We start from the raw sequence: 10542 nt of genomic DNA on the forward strand, positions 1-10542 counted from the left end.
GGTCAAAATAATATAGCCACTCAGTGTATATCCCTACCTGTTTGCTGTACCTATTTATCAGGACAGCACATTATCAATGGTTTTTATCTTGACCTGTCAGTTTAGTTAATCTGTATATCTTTTATTCAGAGTCTTAGCACTTTTAAACATGTTTAAAATCATTTGCATTTACTATTTTTTTTTTTTTAAATAAACTGTGTAGCTGAAGCCTGTTTGGCTCAGTGGTAGAGCGTCGATCTGGGGACTGAAAGGTCCCAGGTTCGGTTCCGGTCAAGGGCATGTACATTGGCTGCGGGCACATCCCCGGTAGGGGGTGTGCAAGAGGCAGCTGGTTGATGTTATTCTCTCATCAACCTTTCGAGCTTTCTATCTCTCTCCCTTCCTCTCTGTAAAAAAAAAATCAATAAAATATATTTAATAAATAAATAAATAAAATAAACTGTGTACACCCACTTTCTGTTGGATTACGATTTATTTTCACATTGATTTGTAGTTCTTTATATATAAGTAAGTGAACTTTTCTCATATAAAATAAAGATGACTTGTTATCTGTAGAACAGAATGTGATTTAGTGTCTATAACTAGGTATGGTTCCCATATGAGCAAATTCAAACCCACAAATCAGAAAACAATTCATTCTTAGCCATGTTTCCAGATTTTTTAATTTAAAAAATATGGTCACTAAAAAGTATTTTGAGCCGAAATCGATTTGGCTCAGTGGATGGAGCATCGGCCTGAGGACTGAAAGGTCCCAAGTTCAATTCCGGTTAAGGGCATGTACTTTGGTTGTGGGCACATCCCCTGTAGGGGGTGTGAAGGAGGCAACTGGTTGATGTTTCTCTCTCATCAATTTTCTAGCTCTCTGTCCCTCTCTCTTCCTCTCTGTAAAAAATTAATAAAATATATATATTTTTAAAGTATTTTGAAATTATTTCCAAATCTGTGGAATCCATTGTAACATTATGTATTTGTAGAGTACATTAAGGTGACTTTAAAGCATTTTATAGTTTATAAAATTATAAAACTATAAATCTAATGTGATTTAAAATATTTTTTATAGTTTATAAAGCTATAAAAGTAATAAACACATACTTGTCTGTTTAAAAAGTCCAATATATGCCCTAGCCAGGTGCTCAACTGGTTGGAGCCTTGTCCCGTATACCAAAAGGTTATGGGTTCCATTCCCTGTCGGGGCACATGCAGGAGGCAGCTGTTAGCTGTTTCTCTCTCCCTTCCTCTCTCTCTCTTAAAATCAATAAAAACATATCCTCGGGTGAGGATTAAAAAGAAAATTGCAATATACATAAGTGTATACATTTAAAGTGCAAATTTTCTCCCTCCCTTCCAGGACAGCACCATTATTCATAGTTCGGTGTGTATTCCTCCTGACTTTTTTCTATACACCCATAACAATACATATAAAAAAAAAAAAAACTGGTTCTTCAAAAAGTGGGAGCTACATGTTGTTCTGCAAGTTGCTTTTGCCCCCCTTAAGGCTTTATCTTGGAAGTCAAGAATGGTGCATTAACCATTCTGTTTGTTAACGCCGTAAGCTGACAGCCGGTTAGCACAGACCAGCGCAGGCGCTGATACTGGCTGCCTTTGGGGGGAACCCAGCAGGCCGGAATGGAGAGGGAGTCTGGAAACAGGCAGCCGGCCGTGGACAGCTTGTTTCTCCTGCAGCTTCAGTGTCTGCACGCAGGGCTGTTTCACACACCGTGTGTGGCCATGAGGAACAGCACAATCACTAGGACAGAGGGCTGGCACTGAGCCCTCTATGAGCCAGCACCCAGAGATGCTTGCTTTGCTTTTCAATTTGGTTTCTTGCCTTCAGCAAAGAGAAGGAATGGGATCAAAATGGTTGGTGCACAAAGTGGGCTCCAGGAGCCTGGCCCCACCCCTTGAGCAGTAGGGCTGTGAGGTCTACATGCTGGGGCGGCCACCAGCCCACAGGAGGCAGGCCTGTTCTCCCAGGTGGACCTGATATCTCACATCCAAGGACTAAGTCTTGCTCTCCTGGCACCCTCCCAGCAGTGCCCTATAGATATGGATGCTCTGGAGCGAAGGTGGGGGTGGGGGGAGAGGGTTCAGGGCTGTCTTGTCTGGCTGAGAATTTGTCGCTACACAGACGAGCCCCATTCAGGAGGCTCCAGCTCTCCTCACCTGTGTCCTGGCTGAGAGAGAGAGGCCGTTTCCTCCTGAGAAAGGCATTTTCTGCTCAGCCGAACCCCAGGGTCTGCATCTGCCTTCGGGGCTTCTTTCTGGTTAGCCGGGGGGGTTGGGAGGTGCTGTGTGGACTGTGCAGACCCTCCAGGCCCGGCTTCAGGAGGCTCCCGGCGCCCAGGGGGTGGGTCTTCCCAGCATCCTTTGGGGCCACCCTTGAGCAGCCCTCCTAGGCTTGGGAAGAAGCTGAGTTCTGGGAAGATGGCCGGGTAAGGGTTTTCTTGAATAGAATCCATTCCTGTCCAGTCAACAAATACTTGAGGCTCTCCCATATGCCAAGGCCTGTTCTAGCTCTGGAAATAGGCGGAACAGGACAGACAAGGTCCTGTCTGCGGAGCTGGCATTCTGGTGTGGGAAACATCAGGGAACAAGTTAAATAAGTAAACAAGACCATTTTCCAGAAAGCACTACGCGGAAAATAAAACACACAATGGCCTAGGGAGCGGGGGAGGGGTGGCTAGTGTGCAATTCGTACCTGCGGGGAACCTCCTCCAGAAGGGGAGACTCAAGTGACAGGAAGCAGGCATCGCGCCAACATTTCGGAAGAAGGTTCCGGGGAGCCAGCACAGCAAAGGGAAGCACCCGGAGGCTGGGAGACACCAGGCTCTGAAGAGAGCGTAGTTGGGAGCTAAGAAGAGTCTGAGGAGTTCGAAGAGGTGAGGGCCAAATTATGCAGGCCTTGTGGCCTGGCTGAGACATCACCCGTCTTCCTCCACATGCAGTGGGCGGTACCAGGAAGTTGAAGTAGGTGAGTGACATGATCCCAGCACATGTTTAACGGGTAACTCGGGCTGCTTTGTGGAGAATGCTTGGGGGAGGGGGAAGGCAAGGAGGACAGCAGGGACACCAGTTAGAGGCTGCTCCAATGGTCCAGGTGAGAGAGCATGGTGGCTGGAACCGGGATATCTGTGGAGAGATGGAGAGAAGGGATGAATTGGGGATATATGTTTGGAATTATTGCCAGCACTTCGTCCAAAAAGAAGCAGGGCCTTGGGTCCCCAGACAAGGCTGGAAGCAATGGTGTCACTGTTCTCCTGCTTGCACTGAATGAGAGCTGGCCCTGCCGGGCCACTGAGACCTTGCCCGGCAGACCCCCATACCATCCTTAGACTCAGGGACCCCCGCATTAGACGACCCCCTTCATGTTTTCCTCTGGATCCTCCCTTCCCTTGGAGTGAGGAGCTTATAAGGACAAGGAATTTCCTGCTCAAACAACCCTGAGGCTGCTGCCTGGGCCCACAGGGGTCATGTTACCAGGCACTTGGCTGTGTGCACACCCTGGTCCAAAGGAGATGGGAGGAGACCATTTTCGGTCTGGGCAGTCTCAGAGCCTGTGCTGGGAGCCCACACCCACGTGACTAAGGAACCTTCTGGTGGGGGATGGCCCAAGGGTGGACCACAGTGCTCCCTGCCTAAAGCTGGTTGGCAAAAGCCTGTGAGGTAGGTTCTCCCCGTCACGTGGAGTGGCCTTGGCCGTAGATCCCGCTTCGTCTTTGGATACAGCCTTATCTAGGCCCCTCCCTGGTGATCCCTGCACTCCAGCCGGGCAAACATCTTGTCCTTTGTTACCAGAACATGCCATGCACTCACAGCCTCTCCACCTTTGCACCTGCCGTTCTGTCCACCTATCCTTCCAGCTAATTCCTGTCTGTCCTTCTAAGTGCAGCTCAAGGTCCGCTGTGACAGGAAGCCCTCTCCGGCCTCCTTAGTCAGCCTGGGCTGCCATACAGGGGTCCTCAAACTTTTTAAAGTGGGGGCCAGATCACGGTCCCTCAGAGAGCTGGAGGGCCGGACTATATGAACTACTAATTCCTACTGTAACACCTCGGCTGCGCTCACTGCCCAAAAAACCTGGTGGGCCGGATCAGACTCCTCTGCGGGCCGCATGTGGCCCGCGGGCCGTAGTTTGAAGACGCCTGCTAGAACATACCACAAACGGGGTGGCTTAAATAACAGCAATCCATGTTCTCACCGCTCTGCAGGCTGGGAGTGTGCGGTCCATGTGCCAGGAGGGCGAGGGCTCTGCTCTCGGAGCTGCAGACACCGCCTTCCCCGTGTCCTCCCGCGGTGCCAGTGCGTGTGCCCGCAGGGCGGGCAGGCAGGGGGAGGGGGAGTGCTCTCCCTCTCTTCTACCCGGAAGGCTACCAATCCTATCAGAATAGGACACCACCCTCATGACCTCATTTAACATTAATTACCTCGTTAACAAAAAACTGTCTCTGGATACAATCGCATTTGGGGTTAGGGCTTCCACATATGAATGTGGAGGCACACCGTTCAGCCCACAGCACCTCCCCAGAGCCTCACATTCGCCAGGCAGGGTGGCCCATTGTCAGTCACACAGCGCACCAGTCCTCCAGGCCACGGGAGTCTCCGAACAGACCGTGGGTGAGTTAATGGATGGCCTCCCTCTGCCAGGCCCACTCCTGCTCTTTCGGTGACACCTCTCTCCCGGCAGCCTGTGATGGCCTGTCTGTGTCCAACCCCAAGAGGGCAGAGGCCGCTTCTCACTCATCTCTGGGCACGAAGCACCTTGCTCAGAGCTGGCCTTGTGGGAGAATTCTGGTTCTGCTGTGGAGGGACCTGCGCCCATGGGTGTGGGCCCCCTTGGGTGCCTCTTCCATCCACACACACCCTATCCGCAAGGCCTGGGAGCCTCTGAGGTTTCCTCCCATCCTGAGAGGAGACGTGCCTGCTGTAACCCTGACAGGAAACCAGGTGTGGACACTGTAAAGAGGACACTTCCAGGAGCCTTTTTCGTGCTTCTCCCCGGGGACTGCCGTTACTCCTGGCAATGCGGAAAGACCGGGACTCCCCCTCCGGGTCTCCCTGCGCTCCACAGGTGCTGCTGGATAAATGGGCCCCCATCTGGCCAAGAGAGCCGCTCCGCGGCGGCTCCCATAGGTTATGTACTTAATGTATCTATTGTAGTTTTACTCCCTGTCCAACACTATCAAGCTAAAAATATTTTGTGTCTGGGGTCTGGACTGAAAAACGAAGCCGTTGGGTCATTAATCACTGAAAATATGTTGAATAGGAACTTGATTAAAGCACAAATTGCTTCTTTACTGTGGCCACAGTGGAAACAGGCGGTGTGTTTGGAGCTGGCCTTGAGGGCTCCTGGGAGGGCGGTGGCGCCTGGCCAAGCCCAGTAGGCCGCTGCCAGGGAGAGGGTCTGGAAAGCCCAGTGGACACTGCTCAGGCAGGCCCACCTCCAGTGGACACCCAGGCAGCACCAGACTTGAGAGCGAAGTCGAAAGGGCGCAGGAAAGGGGGCGGTAGCGGCAAGAGCGACTTTCGGCCCCAGGAGGCCCCCTGCGAGCCTGAAGGCCCCCAGAATCCCCACACAGAACTCGCCAGGCTCCACGTGGCTGGGGGGCAGCAACCCTGAACCCCCTCAGCGGGCAGCAGCGGGCGCGGAGGGGGCACCGCGCCAGAGGGCAGCTGCCCAGGCCGCCTCGCTTCCCCAGGATTTCGGGGAACGCAGCGCCCTGCAAATCACGCAGCAAGATGCTCCCCGTAGGTGCTCCCTGGACATCTCTGCTCCCGCCTCAGGGCCCACCTGAGCAGGGATTAGGGGAGAAGTCGACGGATTCCAACCCGCCTCGGGAACCCCGTTCGGGAGGCAAGTTCGCCTCCAGCTGCAGAGCGCTCCCCCGCGTCCCGGCACCTCAGCCCCGGGATCCAGCTCCGCCCGACGTGCAGGACACAACTGGCGGCCCCGCACGGCGTAGCCGAGCCGGCCCGCGCGCTTAGCAAGCCCAGAACTCCGGCCGGGAGAAATGATTAAAAAGAAAAAGTTTTCCAGCCCAGGCGGTCAGACCGGACAAGTCCACCAGGCTCCCCGGCCGCGGCCGCCTCCCCTGCCCTCCGCTCCCCGCGGGGTCCTAGTGCCCGGCCCTGCGGAGCCCGTGACACCCCGAGTCCTGCCAGTGGCTGCAGCGCGGGGGCGAATCCTCTGCACGGATCCGAGTTAAAGGAGCGAAATCTCCGCGCTCCGGGCCTCCCCAGGCGGCGGGGTGCGCTGGGCCTCTTACTCCCACCCCGGCTCCTTCCCCACGTCGCCACCTTCCAGAAACCCGGACCCCGGACAAGCCTGGTTCTGGCGTTTAAAGCCAGCCGGCGCCTCAGCAACTCGGAGACCGAGACTTGCACTCCACCAACCCGCTGCGCGGCGGCTGGGTGCCGCTGGGATCCCGGCCTTCAGCTGGAAGTGGGTGTCTGGGGGAGGCCAGAGAAGAGGGGCCCGCCACCGAACACGTGTGCGTGAGGGCGACAACTCGGCTGAGGGTGGGAGGGAGCCCCGCGTGCGGGTCACGGTTCTGCCCGCGGCTCCGGGGCCAGCGGGCGCCGCGCTCCAGCCCCGCTCCCGTCCGCGCGGCGGGCAGGCCCTAAGACCCAGGAGGCGCCGCGCGGCGCCGCCGATAGCCGGGCGCTAGAGGGCGACAGCTGCCCCATATAAAGGCGGGAGCCGCGCGGGCCTGGCCATTCGTGACCCGGAGCTGCGCGGGCGCCGGCGAGAGGGGCTCCGGTGGGCTGGGCTGCGGCAGCAGTGGTGCCCGCGCCGCCCGCCCGGAGGCCGCCGAGGCTCGCCATGCCGGGAGGACTCTAGCTGCCCCATGGAGTCGGCCGACTTCTACGAGGCGGAGCCGCGGACCCCGATGAGCAGCCACCTCCAGAGCCCCCAGCACGCGCCCGGCAGCGCCGCCTTCGGCTTCCTCCGGGGCGCGGGCCCCGCGCAGCCCCCCGCCCCACCGGCCGCCCCGGAGCCGCTGGGCGGCATCTGCGAGCACGAGACGTCCATCGACATCAGCGCCTACATCGACCCGGCCGCCTTCAACGACGAGTTCCTGGCCGACCTGTTCCAGCACAGCCGGCAGCAGGAGAAGGCCAAGGCGGCCGCGGCGCCGGGGGCAGGCGGCGGCGGCGGCGGCGACTTTGACTACCCGGGCGCCCTGGTGGGCCCCGGCGGCGCGGTGATGCCCGGCGGGGCGCACGGCCCCCCGCCCAGCTACGGCTGCTCGGCCGCCAGCTACCTGGACGGCCGGCTGGAGCCCCTGTACGAGCGCGTCGGGGCGCCGGCGCTGCGGCCGCTGGTGATCAAGCAGGAGCCGCGCGAGGAGGACGAGGCGAAGCAGCTGGCGCTGGCCGGCCTCTTCCCCTACCAGCCGCCGCCGCCGCCGCCGCCGCACCCGCACCCGCCCCCCGCGCCCCTGGCCGCCCCGCACCTGCAGTTCCAGATCGCGCATTGCGGCCAGACCACCATGCACCTGCAGCCCGGCCACCCCACGCCGCCGCCCACGCCCGTGCCCAGCCCGCACCCCGCGCCCGCGCTCGCCGCCGGCCTGCCGGGCCCCGGGGGCGCGCTCAAAGGGCTGGGCGCCGCGCACCCCGAGATCCGCGCGGGCGGCGGCGGCGGCGGCGGCGGCGGTGCGGGCAAAGCCAAGAAGTCGGTGGACAAGAACAGCAACGAGTACCGGGTGCGGCGGGAGCGCAACAACATCGCGGTGCGCAAGAGCCGGGACAAGGCCAAGCAGCGCAACGTGGAGACGCAGCAGAAGGTGCTGGAGCTGACCAGTGACAATGACCGCCTGCGCAAGCGGGTGGAACAGCTGAGCCGCGAGCTCGACACGCTGCGGGGCATCATCCGCCAGCTGCCCGAGAGCTCCCTGGTCAAGGCCATGGGCAACTGCGCGTGAGGCGGCCGCGCCGGCCGGGACCGCCCTGGGCCGACCCCCGGCTGGGACCCAGGGAGTCTTTTCGGGTCTCCGGATGGCAGGACTGCCGGAGCCACGCGTGCCAGGACTAGGAGATCCCGATGTCGCCTGAGAGCCCGGACTGTCTGTCGCGCGTGCCCCTTGCCTCCTTCTGCGCGGGACACGGTGCGTCTGAGATAAAGGGTCAGGCGGTAGTTTCTCCCTGTAAGAGAAGGGCCCGGGGCCAAGCCGGGAGCCTGCCAACTCTAGTATTAAGGAATAACCTTGTGCCTTGGAAATGCAAACTTGCTGCTCTGATTCCTACCAAGTAGGGGGAGCGAATATGTGCCTTGCCATTTTATGTTGAGGGTTCCTGCCTTGGCCCCAGGGCTGCAAGGCTGCGGCAGGCCCCCACGAGAGAGGAGGGGTGCAGGCTTCCGGCTGGAGGAAGGGTCGGGGAGCAGAGATCCCATAAGCCAGTCCCAGCTGCTCCTCAGCTCCTTGTCCTTGGAGGGGAGGAAACGGGGATCTGGGCTTTGTGAACCTAAGGCTGTTCCCCTGGTTCTACATGAAGGTGGAGGGTCCCCAGTTCCTCGTCTCTGACCTCCCAGCCTACAGCAGACTGGGCTTCCAGGGCAGAGCTCCCTGGATGGGAGTCACCATGTGACCAGTGGGAGACCTCACCCCCAGTCAGACCAGAAGGTTAGGTGTGGATTGGCTATAAGGACATATGTACAGTGGTGGCTGCTGGAAGAAGGGCCCTACGGTCTGGTCTGGGGCTTGGGAGAGGGGTGAAGGGACTCTGGGGCCATCAACCATGTCTGTACTGTATGTTGCCAGCATTGCCATACAAACATGAAGCACAGTCAGCCCATCCCAGAGGGACCCAAGTTATGAGAAGCTTTCCAAATATTTTGCTTTATCAGCCGATATCAACATTTGTATCTGGCCTCTCTGTGTCCCAGTGGTGCCTTGTGCAATGTGAATGTGCATGTCTATGCTAAACCACCATTTTCTTTGGTTTTTGTTTTGTTTTGGTTTTGCTCAGATACTTGCCAAAATGAGACTCTTCGTCAGCAGCTGCAGGGAGGGTCTGCGGCTCTCTTTCCTTCTGGCTTCGGGATTGCTTTTGCTCCCGGAGGAACCCAAGAGGCGAGATGGGCTTCCCCTTTCCCCTCAGCTAGCCCTGGGGGCTGGCTGTGGACCTTGGTCCCCTCTGGCCCCAAGCTGCCCGCAGGCTTGTCCCCCGCAGAGGCCTGGCTGCGGGTCTGGAGGGGAGGCGGCCTCCGGCCAGCACGCAGAGGGGGACAGCTGGGTTCTCCTCCGAGGGGAACGTAGAGTCTCATGCTAGATGTTTTATGTGTTATATCTATAATATAAACATATCAAAGTAAATGTTGGTGTCTTTTTAAAACCAGAAAGCTACTTCCACGGTCTTCTGTGGGCCAGGCCACATTTGTAAATAATCACAGCGTATGTTCTGGCTGAGACCCTGACTCCCATTCACTCTGTACCCATCCTGAGCCCCTCTGTACATTAAAGGGGTGACTCCCCCCTCCCCACCCCCAAGGCAAATAAACGGCAGAAAGAGGACAAGGCTCCACGCTCAGCATGCCAGAGCCTGGAGAGCATCTCCTGGTCGGAGACTGTTTGGGGGGCAGAGGGCTCCTGGGACCTGGGTGTGGCCCTTTGGATGAAGAAGCTGGGAGAGGGAGCCCCCTGCCTGAAGGCGCCGCGGCCTCTTTGGGACGCGGGCAGGCCTTGGGCAGCACTGCAGGCTCCAGGGGCCCTTCGGCCACACTCACTCCCACACACACGCACAGCTCCGGGTCCGGAGCAGCCTCGCCCACCTGCCTGTACCGCAGCAGGACCCTGGGTGGGCAGGGAGAGGCCTCAAGCTCTAGGACCGCCCCCCTGCCCCCTTGCTCTGGGCCACGTGGCTGCAGTCTACTCCAGCAGGGCCCTGAGAGGCAGCCCTAAGACTGCCTGCCCCTCCACCAGCCTCCGCGTCTCCCCTGCCCAGCCCACCCAGAAAGCGGGCCCACAGCAGGCTGCAGTGGGGTGTCTGGCCCTTCCCCACGCACCACCCAGCAAGGGGCCAGCCCGCCATCCGTGCTGCCCACTGTGTCCACCTGCATCAAGCCCCACCACCACTGCCCCAGGAGGACAGGCACCCCGGCACCCTCTGAGCAGCAGTGATAGCCAGCTAAGGGAGGGGGCACGTCCATGCCTGAAAGAGCAAGGCTGAGAGGAAGTACCCCGGAGGCTAGCAGGCTTCCAGAGTTGACTCTTTCTGAGGGCAAAAGGCAAAACGCTTTTTACCTCCTGTTTCCCACCCTCCCCCAGAGTGCTCACTTGAGCAGCTGATTGTATATGCCATTGTGGGCTGCGACAGTTTCAAGAAATTACACATTCTTCTTAAACTCTGAGAGCTTTAGGTGAACCTGCCTGTGTGGTTAGTGGAGTGACCTGCCCCCTTCCCACTCCGCTTTCTGTCTTGTGTCTTGCCGCCTCCTCACCCATGGCCGCCCTTGGCAGAGGAAAGGCCATGAGCCCGGTGAGGAGGCGGTGGCCTGCCCGCTGCCTGGGAACCGGGGAGGCAGAGCTCCGCCACCTGCCTAGA

At 58.4% G+C, this 10542-nt stretch overlaps 1 protein-coding gene and 1 long non-coding RNA gene across 3 annotated transcripts; one reads left to right on the forward strand and one right to left on the reverse strand.

Annotated features, from left to right (window-relative positions):
• Positions 1 to 1487: 1487 nt before the first annotated feature.
• On the reverse strand, positions 1488 to 6572 carry LOC118720509. Of its 2 annotated transcripts, XR_006741827.1 has the most exons (3): positions 5786 to 6572; positions 2699 to 3129; positions 1488 to 2568 (listed from the first exon to the last, which is right to left on the reverse strand). It is a non-coding gene; the product is annotated as an uncharacterized LOC118720509 (long non-coding RNA). The 2 variants fall into 2 exon arrangements; XR_006741826.1 differs by lacking the exon at positions 5786 to 6572 and having other exon boundaries at positions 2699 to 3944.
• A 62-nt stretch (positions 6573 to 6634) lies between these two features.
• Positions 6635 to 9314, forward strand: CEBPA (CCAAT enhancer binding protein alpha). Its single transcript, XM_036440498.2, has one exon. It carries the CDS (start codon positions 6843 to 6845, stop codon positions 7920 to 7922), a length of 1080 nt encoding a protein of 359 aa, XP_036296391.1. The 5' UTR covers positions 6635 to 6842; the 3' UTR covers positions 7923 to 9314.
• The last annotated feature ends 1228 nt before the right edge of the window (positions 9315 to 10542 follow it).

Source organism: Pipistrellus kuhlii, unplaced genomic scaffold, assembly GCF_014108245.1.
Source record: "Pipistrellus kuhlii isolate mPipKuh1 unplaced genomic scaffold, mPipKuh1.p scaffold_m20_p_17, whole genome shotgun sequence".
In the NCBI taxonomy this organism is placed as follows: domain Eukaryota; kingdom Metazoa; phylum Chordata; class Mammalia; order Chiroptera; family Vespertilionidae; genus Pipistrellus; species Pipistrellus kuhlii.